Source organism: Erinaceus europaeus, chromosome 7, assembly GCF_950295315.1.
Source record: "Erinaceus europaeus chromosome 7, mEriEur2.1, whole genome shotgun sequence".
NCBI classification, from domain to species: Eukaryota; Metazoa; Chordata; class Mammalia; order Eulipotyphla; family Erinaceidae; genus Erinaceus; species Erinaceus europaeus.
In genome coordinates, this window is record NC_080168.1 from 13,654,539 (window position 1) to 13,673,914 (window position 19,376).

The 19,376-nt window shown below is 47.2% G+C and overlaps 1 protein-coding gene across 4 annotated transcripts in view; it reads left to right on the forward strand.

Moving 5' to 3' along the window:
* INPP5D (inositol polyphosphate-5-phosphatase D) overlaps window positions 1–19,376 on the forward strand; it is a 116,585-nt gene that overhangs the window by 52,433 nt on the left and 44,776 nt on the right. For 3 of the 4 annotated variants that reach the window (XM_060193805.1, XM_060193808.1, XM_060193807.1), the window contains exons 4-7: window positions 1,075–1,134; window positions 1,567–1,741; window positions 6,216–6,356; window positions 16,457–16,544. In XM_060193805.1, coding sequence (XP_060049788.1) covers window positions 1,075–1,134; window positions 1,567–1,741; window positions 6,216–6,356; window positions 16,457–16,544 — 464 coding nt within the window. The remainder of the gene's footprint in view (window positions 1–1,074; window positions 1,135–1,566; window positions 1,742–6,215; window positions 6,357–16,456; window positions 16,545–19,376) is intronic. The other variant, XM_060193806.1, reaches the window with a different exon arrangement.

The following is a 19,376-nucleotide window of genomic DNA, read 5'->3' on the forward strand; positions in this document are numbered from 1 at the left end:
AGGGCCAGGCAGTAGCACACCAGTTAAGTGCATAAGAATCCATGCAAAGACCTGGGTTCGATCCCCCAGTCCCCCACCTGCAGGGGATCCACTCCACAAGTGGTGAAGCAGGTCTTCAGGTGTCTATCTTTCTCTCCCTCTCTCCCTACACCCCCCTCCTCTCAATTTCTGTCTTACCCAATAATATGGGAGAAAAATGGCTGCCAGGAGCAGTGGATTCCTAGTGCTGGCTCCAAGATCCAGGGATAACCCTGGAGGCAAAAAAAAAAAAAAAAAAAAAAGATAGATAGATAGAAAGAAAGGCAAGAAGAGACACCTGCAGCACTGCTCCACTGCTTGTGAGACTTCCCCCACTACTGGTAGGGACCAGGGGCTTGAACCACAGACCCAGTGACCATTTTTGAAAGAGAAGTGTGTTCACATTTTTCTCCCTGCACCTGTGGGGGAGAGCAGTATGACTGGGCGACTCTCCGCACCATCTCCAAAGCTTTCTCTGTGGCAGTCTTTTATCCAGGTGGGAGGCGGAGTGGCTGAGCCCAGAACTGGATTTGGGGTGATCAGGAGGGTTGAAGTCTCCCACCCTGGCACCTCCAGGGTCCTCCTAGAGTAGGGTGGGGAATGTCGTTGTGGCCTGCGAAACTATTTGGTCTGGCCCTGCCAAGGCAATTGCAGGCAGGACTCTGTCTAGTCACTTTTGGGGACTGCTTCACATTTTGAAGTGGATCATTCTGTGCGGCCTGGAGTGGAGCTCTAGAAGTCCAGGTGTCCTTGACAGAGAGCAGGCACCCCGGGCTCCCCAGCCTTGTCCTCAAGAAAAAGCCACCAAGGGTCCCAAGTCTTCTCTGTTAAGTCTGGAGGGCCAGGCCAGCAGGCTGGCATCCTGGAGGCTGTCTTTGCGCTCCTGGACTTGGCTTTAGCAGATGGCCAACTGGAGTGACGTCTAGCCCAACACATCACCCTGAGGGCCACGTTGGACGTCCTTTGGGGGCCCAGATTCAAGGTCATGGTGCTTGGTTCCTATCTTAGTTCTTTAGGTGAAGGGAGCCCCCTCACTTCCTTCTCTTTGTCTCTAAGGGTCTGTGAGGAGAGAGAAGGAGAGGAAGTACAGAGAGGGGCTGGACGAGAGCTCATCAGGTAGGGCACCTGCCTTGCCATGTGTGGTCCGGGTTTGAACCCCAGCACCACATGAGAGTGTCACAGCATCAGGGGAAGCTCAGATGCTGTGATGTCTCTCCATCTTTCTGTCTCTCCCTCCTCATCTGAAATAAAGCAAGAAGTAGCCTGGGAGCAATGGCATAATACATACATACATGAAGCCTCAGCCTGGTGGGAGGTGGGGGGGGCTGTGTGTGGGGTTGAGGGGCTGCCAGGTCCCAACTTCTGCTCCCCTGCTCCTGCTTCTGGGTCCAACCTCAACCCAGAAGGCCAGCCCTGGTGCTAAACTGCTGAGGTCCCCCCTGCTGGTGTTTGCTGAGCATCTCAGCGGGATGACTCTGCTTTAGACCTCAGGTCAGATCCCACAAAGGCCGGGTCCCCAGATGCCACCTCTGTTCTTCTCTTGCCTAGAGGGTGTCCTATCACCACCTGAGCTGCCACCCAGGAACATCCCACTATCCACCGTGCCCTGTGAGGCCAAGGATTCGCCGTCAGTGTCCAGTGAGAGCCCCCGAGCCACCGAGGCCAGCCGGCCAAGCTTGTCCGAGACACTGCTCCAGCGCCTACAGAACATGGACACCAGCGGGTGAGTCCCTACACACCCTGGGTTCCTAGTTTGGTGTCACCTCTGGAGGGACCACAGTACCCAGTAGGCTGTTTAGTCTCTCCCAGGGCACCCACGGGTGGGGCTCAGGATGCCTAGCTCACATGGGCTACCCTGGCTGCATGGGTGCTGACGGGTGCTGGTGGGGGAGCAGGGGTAGGAAGAGGCTTAATCAGGGGCTAGCTATCCAAAAAGATGGCCGCCTCTCACCCCAACACCCCTCAGATTCTCGGGGCTTATAAAGGGGGTTGGGTCTGTGGAGAGGAGGGCCCAGCATTGTGGCCACTTATCACTCATAAATGATCCCCCTCGTGCAGAATAAATCACCAGAACTTGGTGGTCTGGTTCTTTATAAAACGTTGAGCAAGCATCACTTAGCAACACTTCTCAATAGCCACTCAGCAGACTCCTAGTTTGGCATTCCTTAACTATAAGGCAAAGACATTGCTAACTGGAACCTAAAGGTTGGGCCAGAGTGAGAGAGAGACAGAGAGAAAGAGAGAGAGAGAGAGAGAAAGAGAGAGAGAGGCTCAGGTTTGAGCCCCTGCACCACAAGAGAGTTTCCATGGCACTCAGTTGCTGTGGTGTCTCTCCCTCTCTATTTGTCTCTGTCTCTATGTATCTGGAAGGAAAAAAGTAGCCTAGAATGGTGAGGTCGCACATGCATGAGGTCCCAGCTCTGGAGCAAAAAGTCCCAAGTTCAGTCCTCAGGACTGCATAAACCAGAGTGATGCTCTGGCTCTCTTTTTCTTACTCTCACATTAATTAATTAATTGACTAATCAATTAAAGAGAAGAGGTAGAACTAGCATAATTGTTATGCAAAGAAGCTCTCTTTCCTGATGCTCCAAAGGCCCTAGGACCACCATTAGCCAGAGCTGAGCAGTGCTCTGAAAAATAAAAAAAAAAAGTAGGGGTCAGGTGGTAGTGCAGCGGGTTAAGTGCACATGGCGCGAAGCACAAGAATCAGTATAAGGATCCTGGTTCAAGACCCTGGCTCCCCACCTGCAGGTGAGTCGCTTCACAGGCAGTGAAGCAGGTCTGCAGGTGTCTGTCTTTCTCTCTCCCTCTCTGTCTTCCCCTCCTCTCTCCATTTCTCTCTGTCCTATCCAACAATGAACGACATCAACAATAACAATAATAACCACAACAACTATAAAACAACCAGGGCAACAAAAGGGAAAAAATGGCCTCCAGGAGCAGTGGATTCGTGGTGCAGGCACCAAGCCCCAGCAATAACCCTGGAGGAAAAAAAAAAGCAGACTGAAACTTGTCACCAGCAACAGGAGCAGAATGTTCTTTCCACATGTGGTGTGCACTGTGAAGTCTACACAGCGTGGTGTTCTGTCTTTGGGGTGGGAGGTGTGAGGCACAGTCCTCTTGTCACATTCCCTGCCGCCCCTTCCTAAGTTTCCAGACCCCTGTGTATGTCTCCTGATGGCCCCTCTGGTCCTGGAGAGGTGGGGGGACCCCTGGAGAGGGGCCTTCTTTATTCTGAAAATCAAAGCAGGGCAGCAGGGCAGTGGAGTGGCTTTAAAAATATTATATATTCATTTTGGATAGAGACAGAGAGTAGTCAAGAGGGGAAGGGTATATAGGGAGAGACAGAGACACCTACAGACCTACTTTACCTCTTGTGAAGCTTCCCTTCTGCAGGTAGGGACTGGGAGCTTGAACCTAGGTCCTTGTGAATTGTTATATGTGCACTTAGCCAGATGTACCACCACCTGGCCATGCTTTTATTTGATAGGACAGAGAGAAATTGAGAGGAGATGGAGAGAGAGAGGTGGAGAGAGATGGAGAGACACCTGCAGCACTGTTTCACTCTTCATGAAGCTTCCTCCCTGCAGGTGGGGACTGGGGGCTTAAACCTGGGTCTTTGTGCATGGGGTAGTGTGTGTGCTCAGCCAGGTGCGCCACCGCCTGTCCCTTAAATTGGCTTTAAGCTCCCGCAGGGAGCTGTCCCCAGAGCCTGGCAAGTCCCCTGGCTAAGAGCAGGCACTCAATAGGTGTGTGTGGCATGAATTCATACTTTGGCCCACAGTCCCTTGTCCGTGTAAATAATGCAAAGGCGTCCTTCTCTGTGAGAAACGCCCCTTCGCACTGAAAACCCCTGAAGCAGAGCTGGTGCCAATCTATGCTGTCTATCAGAAACTGAGGGCCTGTGTTTCCACCAGGCTGCTGGGCCACAGCCCAGCCAAGAGCCCCTGTTAACTATGTCACTCTGTTGCCTTCTGGGTGCAGATGTTCTCTGGGGCCTCCTGGGTGCAGTGGGGCAGGGCCAGAAGTGAGGCAGAACCTCCCACCCTCCACCCTCCCCCACAGCCACCTCTGCAGCAAGGGACCTGCAGGTGAGGTTGTGGGAGGGGGAGGCCGGTCCATCCACAGCTCAGCTCACTGCAGAAGTGAACCTTCCAGGGTCTTGTATGCTCAGAGTGTGTAGGAGGGACCTGAGACCGAAGTGACATGGGGCTTGTCCCCAGCTCCTTTTTGGGTCATGAGAAATGGTTGCTGTCTTGTATGTTCACATGCATCAGTTCTGCTTGTAAGATAGTTTATTTATTTTTATTTTTTTATATTTATTTTATTTATTTATTCCCTTTTGTTGCCCTTGTTTTATTGTTGTAGTTATTATTGTTGTTGTCATTGTTGGATAGGACAGAGAGAAATGGAGAGAGGGAGGGGAAGACAGAGAGGAGGAGAGAAAGACAGACACCTGCAGACCTGCTTCACCGCCTGTGAAGCAAATCCCCTGCAGGTGGGGAGCCGGGGTTCAAACCGGGATCCTTATGCTGGTCCTTATGCTTTGCGCCACCTGCGCTTAGCCCGCTGCACTACAGCCCGACTCCCTATTTTTATTTTTTATATATTTATTTATTTTTCCCTTTTGTTGCCCTTGTTTTTTATTGTTGCTGTAGTTATTATTGTTGTCGTTGTTGGATAGGACAGAGAGAAATGGAGAGAGAAGGGGAAGGCAGAGAGGGAGAGAGAAAGATAGACATCTGCAGACCGCTGCACTGCCCGTGAAGCAGCTCCCCTGCAGGTGGAGAGCCGGGGGCTCGAACCCAGATCGTTAGTGGGTCCTTGAGCTTCAAGCCACTTGTGCTTAGCCAGCTGCACTACCGCCCAACTCCCTATTTATTTATTCTTATGGATTGTGGGGAACTGAACTCAGGCCTCTGTGCATGTAAGGTGTATGGACTGCTGTGGAGTCCCTTCTTCTGTCCAGCTTCTCTTTTATCTATTTATTAGAGAGAGACACCAGTGCAGCCATCCATGGAGCTCCTCCCAAGACATTATGCTCCTGGTCTGGTCAACTCTGTCTGTGAACTTGATTTCTTTTCTTTTTTTTAAATATTTATTTATTCCCTTTTGTTGCCCTGGCTGTTTTATTGCTGTAGTTATTATTGTTGTTATTGATGTCGTCGTTGTTGTATAGGACAGAGAGAAATGGAGAGAGGAGGGGAAGACAGAGAGGGGGAGAGAAAGACAGACACCTGCAGACCTGCTTCACCGCCTGTGAAGCGACTCCCCTGCAGGTGGGGAGGCCGGGGCTCGAACCGGGATCCTGATTGGTGCCACCCGCTGTGCTACCGCCAGCCGCCTGTTGTTGTTTTTTTGTTTGTTTGTTTGTTTTGTTTTTTGCTTGTTTGTTAATTTTATTTTTAATTTTGGATAGAGACAGAGAAATTGAGAGGAAAGGGGGAAAGAGACAGAGAGAAAGAAAAAAGAGGAAGACATTTCATTGCTTGTGAGAGCCCGGGCTTAAACCTTGTGCATTATGATGTGTGAGCTCAGCCGGGCGCACCACCACCTGGCCCCTGACTGAAAACTTGAACTTGGTGCGGAAGTGAGGGAACTGAAGCCCTCTCTAAACTTAAGCTTCTCTCAACTTTATGAGTTATGCTATTATTATTATTATTATTAACTTTATTTACTTATTGGATAGAGAAAGAAATCAAGAGGGAAGGGGGAGATAAAGAGACACCTGCAACACTGCTTCACCACTCATGAAGCGCACACACACACACAAACACACACACACACACACACAAGTTCTCAGCTTTCTGATCCTGTCTTCAGGCCAGTGGGGTGGGAGAGCAGTTATGTTGTGCACTTTCCAAGCTGACATGTCTCCTTGTTAAAGGATAGACATGTCCCTGTCCTCAGTCTGTCACTGCTTTCCAGACTTAGAGGAAAATGAGGGAAAAGCCTCCCTAAAGACATTAAGAGGCATCTCTCTCCCTTGCTGGACCCTTGACCTTGCTCTGATCTGACTTCGAAAGTTCACATGACCCTCACCCCCCCCCCCCAAATAAACCAATGATTCTCCCCAGGGGCTGCATCTCAGTGGGAGGGGGAATGCAGATTTCTTCTTGTGCTAGTGACTTTTGGTGGTTCAAGGGACAGAGAAACATTGTCTTCATGACCCTTCCTTCTTTGATTTTTTTTCCCAGGCTCCCAGAGGAGCACCTCAGAGCCATCCAGGACTATGTGAGCACCCAGCTGGCCCTGGACTCTGACTTCGCAAGGACGGGCTCCAGCGGGCTCCCTCACCTGCGGAAGCTCACCGTGCTCCTCTGTAGGGAGCTCTATGGGTACGCCCTGGGGGGGGGGGGGGGGGGCTGAGGGCAGAGGGGGGAAAGCGGGGCAGATGCCAGGCCCAGAGCCTTAGCTCATTAGCCTGACCCCGGTGCTGGATGGCTTGCTACAAGCCTCTGCAGTGGTCAGAATAACCTACTGGCTGATAGGACGCAGCAATCTCTGTGACTGTTTGAGGTTTTGTTTTCATGGTATTTGAACTGTCACTTAAAAACAAAACAAACTCCAGTTAATGTGAGACCAGCAGCTCCGGAAAGGGGGGTGGGGGGAGGGGGAACTGCCATTCCCTGAAGATTTGGGCTCTGTGTTTAGTAACGGGGGTGGGGGGTTGACGCTGTTAAGGAAGTGAGTGAGTCTGTCTGTTCTCTGTGTGGGCGGCCAGGCAAGAGGGCAGTTTTGTTTTGTTCCAGTCAAACTGACTCTCCAGCACCTGCACTGGTGGGCGTCGATGAAAAGCATGGTCAGTGACTGGAGATCCCTGGGCTCCTTTTAGATCCCTGGGGTCTGGATACTTCCAGGTTTAATCACCCTGTAGTGACCAGCAGAGCAAAATGAAAACAGACAACACCACCAGCCAGCCAGAGGGTAGCTCACAGTTTAGAAATGTGCTTCACTGATTGCAATTTGAGGGAGAGAGAGGAAAAAGGGCACCAGAGCATCCATCACCCCAAGCACAAGCGGGAACAAAGATCCAAGCAGGAGCCTCGGCAGGCTAGTCCTGCACCAGCGGAGCTATTTCCCCAATCACAAGAGAAGGACCTCTTTAAGGGCTGAGGAAATAGCATAATGGTTCTGCAGAAAGTCTTTCATGCCTGAGGCACCAAAGGTCCCAGGTTCAATCCCTAGCACCATCATAAACCAGAGCTGAGCTGAGTAGTGCTCTGATAAATTAATGGCGGGGGGGGGAATGAGGACATCTCTTTATGTAAAAAATCTTTATAAGTTTTAAGAAAAACAGAAAATAGGCCTGGGAAAATAGCTCACCTGGGCAGTGCGCTGCTTAGCCATGTGAGTGCCCAAGTTTCAAGCCCAGCCTCCAGCCTCCAATGCTTGAAGGGAGCTTCAGTGCTGTGGTCTTCACCCCCCACCTCTATCTTAAAAAGAAAGAAAAGAGGAAGGAAAAAAAAGAAACAAAGAGAAAGAAAGGAAGGAAGGAAGGAAGGAAGGAAGGGAGAAAATGGAATTCAACAGCATCTGAAAGAAACTGCAAGGAGCCTAAATAGTTCCATCATTATATGAAAGGCCAGAATCTTGGTTGTAAAAACAGCATTTCATGTGGGTGAGGTTTTGTGGGGTTTTTTGTTTGTTTGTTTGTTTTGCCTATATCATTTTGGATTTTATTACAGAAACAGCAATTTCAGAATTCCCTGTCGATTTCGCCAGCACCCTATCCATCCTGGCTCAGTTACTACGAAAAAAGGGAATCTTTCATCATCGCTAATCGAATTGAACTTTCTTTCTGAAGGCCCCTAAAAGCCCCACCAGTACATTTTGTAAATTCAACAAAGAATTTCCTTGACAAATGGAACCTCATAGAATAGGCCCGGCAGCTCTCATTTCAATGAATTGACATTTAACTAAAGCAATTACAGCTAAGTGAACCCAGAGGCATCGTTTTTTTAAAAAAGAGATTTCCACAAAAGGATTTTTTTTTTCCTTGACTGGAAGCTGTTGTTATAAAAATCACTTATCACCAGGGAAAGCACACATAACACTTGAGTCTAGGAAAGAAAAAAAAAAAAAACAGAAAACACAAGCTGTGACTTCATGATGACAAGGTTTGTTTCCTGCTCTGGTGGAGACCGTGCTCTGTGAGGCTGCTTTGCTCAGGAGGAGATGGAGTCTTGCTGGATGGGGGGAGATAGAACAGTGGTTATGCATGAATACTTCCATGCGTGAGGCTCCAAAGTCCCAGGTTCAATCCCCTTGTACCACCATAAGCCAGAGCTGTGCAGTACTCTGGTAATAAATAAATAACTAAATAAATAATGTTTTTTTTTAAATAGAATGTTGCCTCCACCAGGCTTCCCCCTCTCTGTCTCCTACCCCCTCCCCAACACTGTGTAGTGTTCCCCTGGACTCTCCTCAGAGTTGGGTGGCAGTCTTATGGGGACAGTAGCATCCTCAATGGGTCTACTTCTTAGGGACATTGTGTCAGCTTCTAACTGTTCCATGTTTTGGTTTTCTTTTTAAATATTTGATTGATCGACTAGATAGAGACAGAAAGAAACTGAGATAGAAGAGGGAGTCAGAGAGGGGAAGAGACAGAGAGATACCTGCAGCATTGCTTCACCATTCCTGAAGCTTCCCCCTTGCAAGTGGGGACCAGGGGCTCAAACCTGGTTCTTAGAGCACTGTAATGTGTGCGCTCAACATCACACATCAGCTGTCTTTTGCTCTTGTTATTTATTATTTATTTATTTTTGCTTTGCTTTGCTTTATTTGTTTGTTTTACCACAGGGTGGCTGCTAAGCTTTGAGCTCCTGCTTGAGGACTCCACTGTTCCCAGTGGCCATGTTGTTTGTTTGTTTGTTTTCTTTTTCTTATAGACACAAAAAGGAATAGAGAGAGAGAGAAGGGGAGAGAGAGAGAGAGAGAGAGAGAGCTGAAACACTGCTCCACTGTTCACAAAGCTTCTCCTCTTGCAGGTGGAGACTGGGGGCTTGAACCCAGGTCCTTGAGCATGACAATGTGTGCGCTCCACCAGGTGTGCCACTGCCCTGTCCCCTGTTCCATATTTTAATATACTTAACCTCTAGTTAGAAGTAAAGGCATTCCGGGTCTAAATCTCCCCTTTGCCCTATCCTTTGCACAGGATGAGTCAGCCTTTGACTCTTGGTTTGAATCAAGGGCTGGGATTTTTAAAAATATTTACTAGGAGCAAAATTGTTTCCCATTCTTCTGCCATCCTTGTAGAGGTTGCTCTGAGCAACTCAGCATTTTCAAACTGCTATGATGGTACAGGCCTCCACTCATTCATTCATTCATTCATTCACTCACTCATTCATTCAAATCAAACTTGAAAATAAAACCACAGCTCAGAGCAGAGGATCAGAAAAGTATATAAAGAAAGCATAGAAGGACAATGTAAACATACACAGAGACTTGTGTGATTAAAAAACAAAATTGAATGTCTCTGTGTAAGGACCTGGGTTCAAGCCCCTGCTCTCCACCTGTAGTAGGGTTCGGGGGGGGGGGCACTGCTTCACAAGTGATGAAGCAGATCTTCAAGTGTCTCTCTTTCTCTCTAACCCTCTCCTTCCCTCTTTATATCTTTCTGTCTCTGTTCAGTAAGTAAATAAAATGTTTTTTTGGTTTTTTTTAATTGAATGTCTTTGGAAAGAAGGCTGAGAGACTCAGCTTCAAGCTGGTAGGATGGAAGAAAGAAGATACAGAAGTGATGAGTAAACATAGAAAAGAAAAATCCCCAGGCTTCAAAAAAGAACCAGATCTAGCTCTAGAGAAGCTTCATAAACAGCCAATTGATAAAACAACCAAGTATCAGTGTCGACACCCCCTCTTGGAAAGAAAGCTTTTCAACCACCAGGAAAGAGTAACTCAGCAAGTGAGTGGTGAGGAACAAAACCATGATGTTTACATTTTTGATATTCAATATTATTTGCAGGGTAGGGGAGACTGGAAAATAGTTCTGCCAAAGACTTTCATGCCTGAGGCTTTGAATTCCTAGGTTCAATCCTCAACACCACCATAAGCCAGAGCTGAGCAGTGCTCTAGTAAAAAAAGCAAAAAGGGGGTGGGTGGCTGGGGATAGGGGCTGGGGTGGGTGGGTAGGTGGTGATGCACTCAGTTAAATGCATATAGCACTAAGTGCAAGGACGTATGCAAGGGTCCAGGTTCAAGCCCCCAGCTTCCCACCTACAGGCAGAAAGCTTCACAAATGGCAAAGCAGGTCTGCAGGTATATATCTTTCTCTCTCCCTCTCTATCTCCCCCTCTCTCTTAATTCTCTCTGTCCTACCCAATAAAATGGAAAAAAAAAATGGCCACCAGGAGCAATGGATTTATAGTGCCAGCACTGAGTCCCAGAGATAACCTGGAGGAAAAAAAATACATATTATTTCTGCTCTTCAATAACAATAAATGACAAAGAATGGAGTTGCATGTCTAAAGAGAGGACCCTCCGAGCCCCTAGACCCTCAAGAACATAGTGGCTCCTTGCAGATCTCAAAAATTCTTTAAATCATACTTGCTGAGAGTCAACTTCAAAAAGAATTCAGGAATTCCCTTTCTCTCTCTCTCTCTCTCTCTCTCTCTCTCTCTCTCTCTCTCTCTCACACACACACACACACACACACACACACACAAGAAATCTGGTGATTCTAAAAATAAGAGGCCAGCAACCTACTGAGCAGCTGGAGAAGAATCCACCCAGAGTGAACGTGTTCATTTGGTCCTCCGAGAAAGCCATACGATGGAAATAGAAATAAATAATGAGGCTAGCCACAGCCACTCCACCATCTGGATGTTTGATTTTATTTATTTAATTAAAAGAAGAATGTTGGCATGGCCGGGGCCTCGTGCAGGCACAATTTCACTGCTGCAGCCTGGTTTTCTTCTCATTCACACAGAGACATTGACAGGCAGAGCTGATCGTTTCCGTTTTTGATTTCCACCAGGGTTACTGCTGGATCTCAGTGCTTACACAAAGAAGCCACTGCTCTCGGAGGTCATGCTTTTCCTTTATTTGATAGGACAGAGAAATTGAAAGGGGAGAGGGAGCTAGAGAGGGAGGCAGATAGAGAGACATCTGTAGCCCTGCTTTACTGTTTATGGAGCTACCCCCTTGCAGGTGGAGACTGGGAGCTTGAACTTGGATCCTTGGCATGGTAACATGTGTATTTAAGTGGGTGTGCCAACACCCAACCCTCAGAGTTAATTTTTAAGACTTTTTAAATTTAATGACAGAGAGGGCGAAAACCAAAGCCTCAACCTGGCATTTGTGGTGCCAGGGATTGAACTGGGAATCGGGGCAGCAAGCCGTGTTCACAGCAATGAACAAAACTGTCTTCAAAGAAAAAATTTTTCATCTCCTCAAAATGCACCAGCCCACCCCACCCCCACCAAAGCACCATCATCCCTCCACCAAAGTCCACTGGACCCCCTTCCCTGCCCCCCCCCACACCTGGCCCAGCAAACTGCTTCTGTGGCTACTGCCCAGCCCCTGCACCCTGGTGGCTCAAATATAGCCCCCTACTGTGACTCTGGGTTCACAACTTAACAACAGCAAGGAGGAAAAAGAAAGAGGGAAACAAAAGCTAGAAACCACATGGTGGTGATGGGCAGCTGAAAGCAGTGATTGCAGTCTCCATAGCAACAGGACTGGGGGGTAGCCACCCAGAAACACCCCATAGGTGCAGACACAGGGGTGAAACACCTGCAGGCTCAGTCCTCTGGTTTGGCGCAACATCGGCAGTATATTAGGCAGTCTGGAAAGTCATGGCATATTTTTTTTTCTATGCTTTTCTATGCAGAAATGTGTCACGACTATTTTGACAACCCAATAGCTTTAGCTAGTCAGCTGTGACTGGATCCTTGGTGGCCACCCAGACCTGCTCCAACATGGCCTGCTGGCTCAGACACATGGGAGGACAGAGGAAGCCATGTGCAAAGAGGAGGCAAGACAGCCCTCAGGGTTGGGAGAAAACCCCAAGTTCAGCTGAGTCACACAGACCAACTGAGGAAGACTTCAACACTGCGCTAGTGAGCATGCTCACCAAATTGAGAAGATGGCAGTAAATTCAGAGAAATGGTAGAAAAATTCAGCAAAGTGAGTGGGAAAATGAGTGCTGTGACAGGAAGGAAGGGAGGAAAGAAGGAAGGAAGGAAGGAAGGAAGGAAGGAAGGAAGGAAGGAAGGGAGGGAGGGAGGGAGGGAGGGAGGGTATAGCAGTGGGGAACACCTGAAAGAACACAGAAATCAGTTGTTGATGTGGAAAGCGGGAAGATACAGAGGAAGCCACCATCCACCCCACCTCACCCCTAAAAAGGGAAGAAAACACTGAAAGAAGTGGTGAAGGTATAAGAGAGTTATGTGGTGGGGCGGGGCTGAGATAGCGTAATAGTTGTCAAAGAGACTCTCATGCCTGAGGCTCCAAAATCCCAGGTTCAATCCCTGTCACCACCATAAGCCAGAGCTGAACAGTGTTCTGTTAAAAATAAATAAATAGGGAGTCAGGCAGTAGTGCAGCGGGTTAAGTGCACATAACGTGAAGCACAAGGACCATAAGGATCTCGGTTCGAGTCCCCGGCTCCCTACCTGTAGGGGCGTCCCTTCACAGGTGGTGAAGCAGGTCTGCAGGTGTCTATTTTTCTCTCCCCTTCTCTGTCTTCCCCTCCTCTCTCCATTTCTCTCTGTCCTATCCAACAACGATGACATCAATAACAACAACAATAAAAATAACTACAACAGCAAAACAACAAGGGAAACAAAAAAGAATAAATAAATATTTAAAAATAAAATAAATAAAAATAAAAATTTGTAGCCTGGGAGGTGGTAAAATGGATAAAGTATTGGGCTCTCAAGCATGAGGTCCTGAGTTCAATCCCTGGCAGCACATGTACCAGAGTGATGTCTGGCCCTTTCTCTCTCCTCCTATCTTTCTCATTAATAAATAAATAAAATATTTTAAAAGAGAGAAAGAGAGGGTCATATGGCAGCATTATGAGAAACAACATTCACATTGTAGGAGTACAAACAGGAGAAGAGAAATTCATACTGGAAGAAATTTTAGCTGATAATGTCCTCAAATTAAAGAAGGAATTAGACCCCTCAGATAAAGGAAGCTTGAAGAGGTCAATGTACATAACTAAAAATGGCAAAAACTGAAGACAAAGAGAGGATTTTGAAGGCTGTGAGAGAAAAGCAAATACTCTTCTCTAAGGGAAACTCCATAGAACGATGGACTGAGTTATCTATAGAATCTCTAAAGTCTGGAAAGGGCTAGCAGGACATACTCAGAGCTCTAAGTGGAAAAGACCCCCACCTGAGAATACTTGACTCTGCTGCTTGTCAATCAACAGGAGAAGTTTGAAGACTTTGAAGAAGACACAGAGAGCTTTCTCAGATAATCAACAGCTAAAGGTTCTGGTGGCGCAAGGCGCAAGGACTGGCATGAGGATCCCGGTTCGGGCCCCCAGCTCCCCACCTGCAGGGGAGTCACTTCATGGGCAGTAAAACGGGTCTGCAGGTGTCTGTCTTTCTCTCCCCCTCTCTGTCTTCCCCTCCTGTCTCCATTTCTCTCTGTCCTATCCAACAACGAACGACATCAACAACAATAACCACAAGAAAGCTACAACAACAGGGGCAACAAAAGGGAATAAAAAAATTTAAAATAAGAAATACTAATGGGTCGTATATAAATGAAAATATAGGGGACCAGGTGGTGGCGCTCACATTACAGTGCTTGATGACCCAGGTTCAAGCTCCTGATCCCCACCTGCAGAGGGAAAGTCTCATGAGTGGTGAAGCAGGCAGGGCTGCAGGTGTCTCTGTTCCTTTCACTACCTCCCCTTCCCTTCTCAATTTCTCTGAATCTATCCAATAATAAATAGATAAATAAATTAATTAATTAAATTTTAAAAAGAAAATAGAGTATGGCACCACACATAGGGATAAACAAAGCCAGGGAAACAAGCAAAGCCCACTGAAAATAGAAGAACCAAGCGTCAGGCTGGGAGACAGCATAATGGTTCTGCAAAAGACTTTTCATGTCTGAGGCTCTGAGGTCCCAGGTTCAATCCACACCATCATCGTAAGCCGAAACTGAACAGTGCTCTGGTCTTTCTGTCATTAAAATAAATAAAATATTAAAGAAGAAGGAGGAGAAGGAAGAGGAGAACCACCAAGTGTACTCAGCCTGCAAGTACAAATGTTCACATCCTGTGTAACACGCCTGTGTTAATGCTGATAGATAGCAGGAAAACCAATCCAAGGATCCCAAGTGTCCACTGCACCTGATGCCAGAGCCTAGCACGTTCCTTACTACAGGGGGCAGCAGACTCGCTCTGTTCCTCTTCCAACCTGGCCTGCGTATCAGAGACATACTGAGTCTGGATGATTCTTCCAATTGCAAGAGGAAGAGCCTACAGCTAAACTAAACATTAACATTAGCACACCCAGGATCACAGAGCTGCAGGCTCAGAAAAAATGTTCTGGGGGGCAGGCACACCTGGCACACACACATATTACCAAGCGCTAACTAAGGCTGCCAGGAGCAGTGGATTCATAGTGCAGTCGCCAAATCCCAGCGATAACCCTGGAGGTGAAAAAGAAGAAGAGGAGGAGGAGGAATTATCTAGGTGACTTTTTTTTTCACTTGGGTAGAATTTAGAGATACTTTAACAAATGTTTATGTTGTGTTGACTAAGACGGTGATAGACTATTGAGTCCTGACTTTTTTCTGTTTTGTTTGTTTTTGCAATTCTATCACAATAAAAACTTCAACATACATGGAAATGCCAGCCTAGAAACAAGCTGACTAACAGCAAAAGGAAAAGGTTCAGAATCCAGGCGTTGAATACAGAGACTATTACATCAAAGATGAGGGTCAGCTCCCCACTCCGCTCTCCACCTCTGGGGCCCTGCGCGCCTCACTCCCCAATTTGTGAAGCTCCACTGCAGTTCCAGAGCTGAGCAGTACTCTGGACTCTCTTCTTGTTCTCTCTCCATTTGAAAATAAATGAATCTTATAGGAAAAAAAAAACCCAAGGAATTAAAAATACATAACAACAAAAACATGCAACTTTTATAAGGGCAAGAAATCACTTTAAAAAATGAGCAAGTTCCCTAGTAAACGCTGATGATGAATTTTTCACAAAGGTAAACAAATAATCACCAAGGCAAAGATGAAAGATACAAATGTGTAAAACACTTCATAATAAGATTCAGCCCACTAGGGATGAAAAGCAAAATAGCAAACAACTCGGTTAGACACCAAGCAAAGCAGTGTGCAGAGTTTATGCCACGCAGGAAAGTACTAACAGAGCTCCCATGAGAAATCCAGCAGAAGAACATAAACAGTTTAGACAAAGAGGAGTAAGGTAACAGCTCAACCGGATAAAGAAACCCTTCATCAAAACCTTGCAGGTCGGCTTCTCAATGTTGAAATGCAAAGTTAGAGCCATGGAAAGAAAAACAATCATAGAATTCAGACAAGTCCCGGGATTGGTGGGTTGGAATTGTTACCAAGCTTCTGTGGTCTCTCCTAAAATTGGCATGGAAAATCAGGGGGAAGGGGCAGGGAGGACAAACAAACAACAACAATCCTGCTGGGGACATGGGGATTAGATCGGGGTTGCGGAGTGCTTGGTTTGCAAGTTGAGACACCCGGGATTCAGGCACAACGTGTGTCACAGCAGTGCTCTGGTCGAAAGGAAGGGAGGTAGAAAGGAAAGGAGGAAGGAAGGGAGAGAGGGAGGGAGGGAGGAAAGGAGGGAGGGAGGGAGGAAAGGAGGGAGGGAGGAAGGGAGGAAGGGAAGCAAACCAACAGGCAGCTGGGCAGTGCTGTTCAGCCCAGATTTTCCTTACAGTCGCCAAGAACTCAAAGGAACCCAGATATCTAGCAATCCATCTGGGCACATTTACTCGACAGAATATTTTGAAACCATGAGAACACTAAATACGCTTTCGGCCAGATGATAATGTGAAAAACAGAGCCCGGGATTGTCTGCCCACTGCAACTAAAGCAAGTTGAGGACAGCAGCAGGGAGGCCGAGGCACGATTCTGTTAGGGGTGTAGTCAGTAAATTAGGTTTAAGAAAGACCTGGGGGAGGGGGGATTTGAAGTTGAGGGCTCCCTCTGGCAGCCCCCAAGGCAGGTATTTCAAATGCAGATTCCAGACCTGCTCCAGGGGCAGCCAGCAATTTGCATTTTAACTCTGGGAGGTGTGTCTTTGGGGGTTGGCATCTGTGGATGATCCAAGTGGTGTTGAAGGATTAGGGGGGTCAAACTGCGACGTGACCCCACGTGGGGAGGAGAGGGACCGTGGGGGTGAGCCGGCTCTGGCCGCTGGGGTCTTTGATCAAAAGCCTGTGTCAGGCGCCCACTAACGCTGAACCTTTGTCTGGTCACTCACCAGAGAGGTCATCCGGACCCTCCCCTCCTTGGAGTCTCTGCAGCGGTTATTTGACCAGCAGCTGTCTCCTGGCCTTCGGTCTCGGCCTCAGGTAAACAAGGGACGGGCACATCTTTGGGGGCTTGGGAGGGGTTGGGAGGCTGAGGGAGGAGAGTGGTTTTATTGTTTTGTTTAATCATATTCTTTTTTAAAAAATTATTTGTTTATTCCCTTTTGTTGTCCTTGTTATTTTTCATTGTTGTTATAGTTGTTCTTGATGTCGTCCTTGTTGGATAGGACAGAGAGAAATGGAGAGGGAGGGGAAGACAGAGAGAGGGAGAGAAAGATAGACACCTGCAGACCTGCTTCAACGCCTGCTTCACCACTTGCTTCACTCCCCTGCAGGTGGGGAGCCGGGGCTCGAACTGGGATTCTTCCTCCAGTCCTTGTACTTTGCGCCAATTGCACTTAACCTGCTGCGCTACCGCCCGACTCCCTGTTTAATCGTATTCTTATTTCAAACATTATTTATTATTTATTTGATAAAGTCGAGAGAAATTCAGAGGGAAGGAGGAAATAGAGAGGGAGAGAGACAGACACCTGCAGCCCTGCCTCACCACTTGTGAAGCTTTCCCCCTGCAGGTGAGGGCCAGGGGCTTGAACCTGGGGCCTTACACTTACTAATGCTTACCAATGTGTGTACTCAACCAGGTGAGCCTGGCTCCCTTTTGATTTTATTTTAAAGGATTTTTGTTGTTTACTGAGACAGAGAACAGTACTCTGGCACATGCGGTACTGGGGATCGAAGGAGATCGAACTCAGGCTTTCACATTTGCAAGTCCAGCTCCCAAGTGCTGTGTTATCTCCCTGGCCGCCTTTTCCTTTATTTATTTTCACTGACTTACTTTTATAAGAGTCAGAGAATGAAACCGAGATCAAAGCACTGCTCCGCTCGCTCTGGCATTTGGTGGTGTCAGGCATGCAAGTCCTGTGCTTTAACACTGAGCTATCAACAGTTCCACTAACAACAAGAAGGAAGAAGTTCAGCTGGATAGTGTGCTGCTTCTCCCTGCACATAGCCCAGATTCAAGCCCAGCCCTTACTACATTATAGGCAGCTTAGGAGCTGTGGGTGTGCTTGTCTTTCCTCCCTCTAGAGCAAGGAAGGGAGGAGGGAGGGAGATGAATAAACAAATAAAAACAAGCTAATGTTTTTAAAAGATTTATTTATGTATTAATTTAATATGAAAACAAGTAAGTAGAGAGACTAGAGCACTGCTCAGCTCTGGCATGTGGTAGTGGTGGGTATAGAACCCACGGCCTGTGAGGCCTCAGGCATGTGAGCTGGGGCTCTAACAGGCCTAGCCGTGCACCCTGACATTTTGACCAGGAAAGGGTAAAAGGGTATCGTTCAGGCTTGAGCTGAGGGACTGGGGAGGGGCAGCAGCAGCATGCACCGGAGGTGAGGGGCAGGGGGTCGGACTTCCATACTCTCTATCCCGTCAGGCACAGCTGAATGGACATGTCAGGGACCTGCCTGGGAGTTGGGGGCCCAGTAACTGTCATCATATAGGTTCACTTCTTGCTTCTAGGAGTAGAGACGGGTTCTCAGGAAGGTCTCTTGGTTATAATGTATGAAAATATTCAGGGCCACCGAGGTAACAAGTTACGTTGTTGTTACATTGTTGTTTATGTTACATACTTTCATGCCTGAGGCTCCAAGGTCCCAGATTCAGTTCCCAGCACCACCTGACACCACCTTAAGGCAGAGCTAAGCAGTAGTGCTCAAGTTAAAAATAAATAAATAAATAAGGGTCAGGCAGTGGCACAACTGGTTGAGTGAGCACTATTTCCATGCACATAGACTTAGGTTCAAGCCCCTAGTTGTCACTTAGGGGAAGCTTCAGAAGCAAGTACTACAGGTGTCTCTCTATCCGCTGCCCCTCACCTCAATTTCTCTCTGCCCTACCACATTAGGAAAAAAAAGAAGAAAAAAGGGAGTCGGGCGGTAGCGCAGCGGGTTAAGCGCAGGTGGCGCTAAGCACAAGGACCAGCAGAAGGATCCCAGTTCGAGCCCCCGGCTCCCCACCTGCAGCAGAGTCACTTCACAGGCGGTGAAGCAGGTCTGTAGGTGTCTATCTTTCTCTCCCCTTCTCTGTCTTCCCCTCCTCTCTCCATTTCTCTCTGTCCTATCCAACAATAATGACATCAATAATAACTACAACAATAAAAACAACAAGGGCAACAAAAGGAATTAATTAATTAATTAATTAATTAAAAAATAAAGAAAGAAATTATTAAAAAAAGAAGAAGAAAAAAGAAAAAAATTGACCTCCAGGTGCAGTGGAATCACAGTGTCTAAAGTGCCAAGTTCAATCCCCAGTACCACCATAAACCAGAGCTGAGCAGTGCTCTGGTGTTACTCTCTGTGTCTTTCTGTATCTCTCTCATTAGAATATCTTATTTTATTTTATTATTTATTATTTTTAATAAAAGAGTGATACAGAGAGAGACTAGAGCACTGCTCAGCTCTGGCTTGTGGTACTGGAGACTGAACCTAAGACCCCAGACCCTCAGACATGGAAGTCTCTTGAATAAACATTGTGCTGTCTCCCCAGCCAAAAATTTTAAAAGTTTTTAAATTGATTTATTATTGAATATAGACAGAGAGAAATTAAGAGAAAGGGAGATAGAAAAGGGGAGAGACAGAGACATCTACAGTCCTGCTTCACCACAGATGAAGCTTTCCCCCTGCAGGTAGGGACCAGGGACTTGAACTTGGATCCTTGTGCACTGTAGTGTGTGGGCTTAACCAGGTGGGTCACCACCTGGCCCCATAAAATATATATTTTTTAATATTTATTTATTCTCTTTTGTTGCCCTTGTTGTTTTATTATTGTAGTTATTGTTGACGTCATCATTGTTGGATAGGACAGAGAGAAATG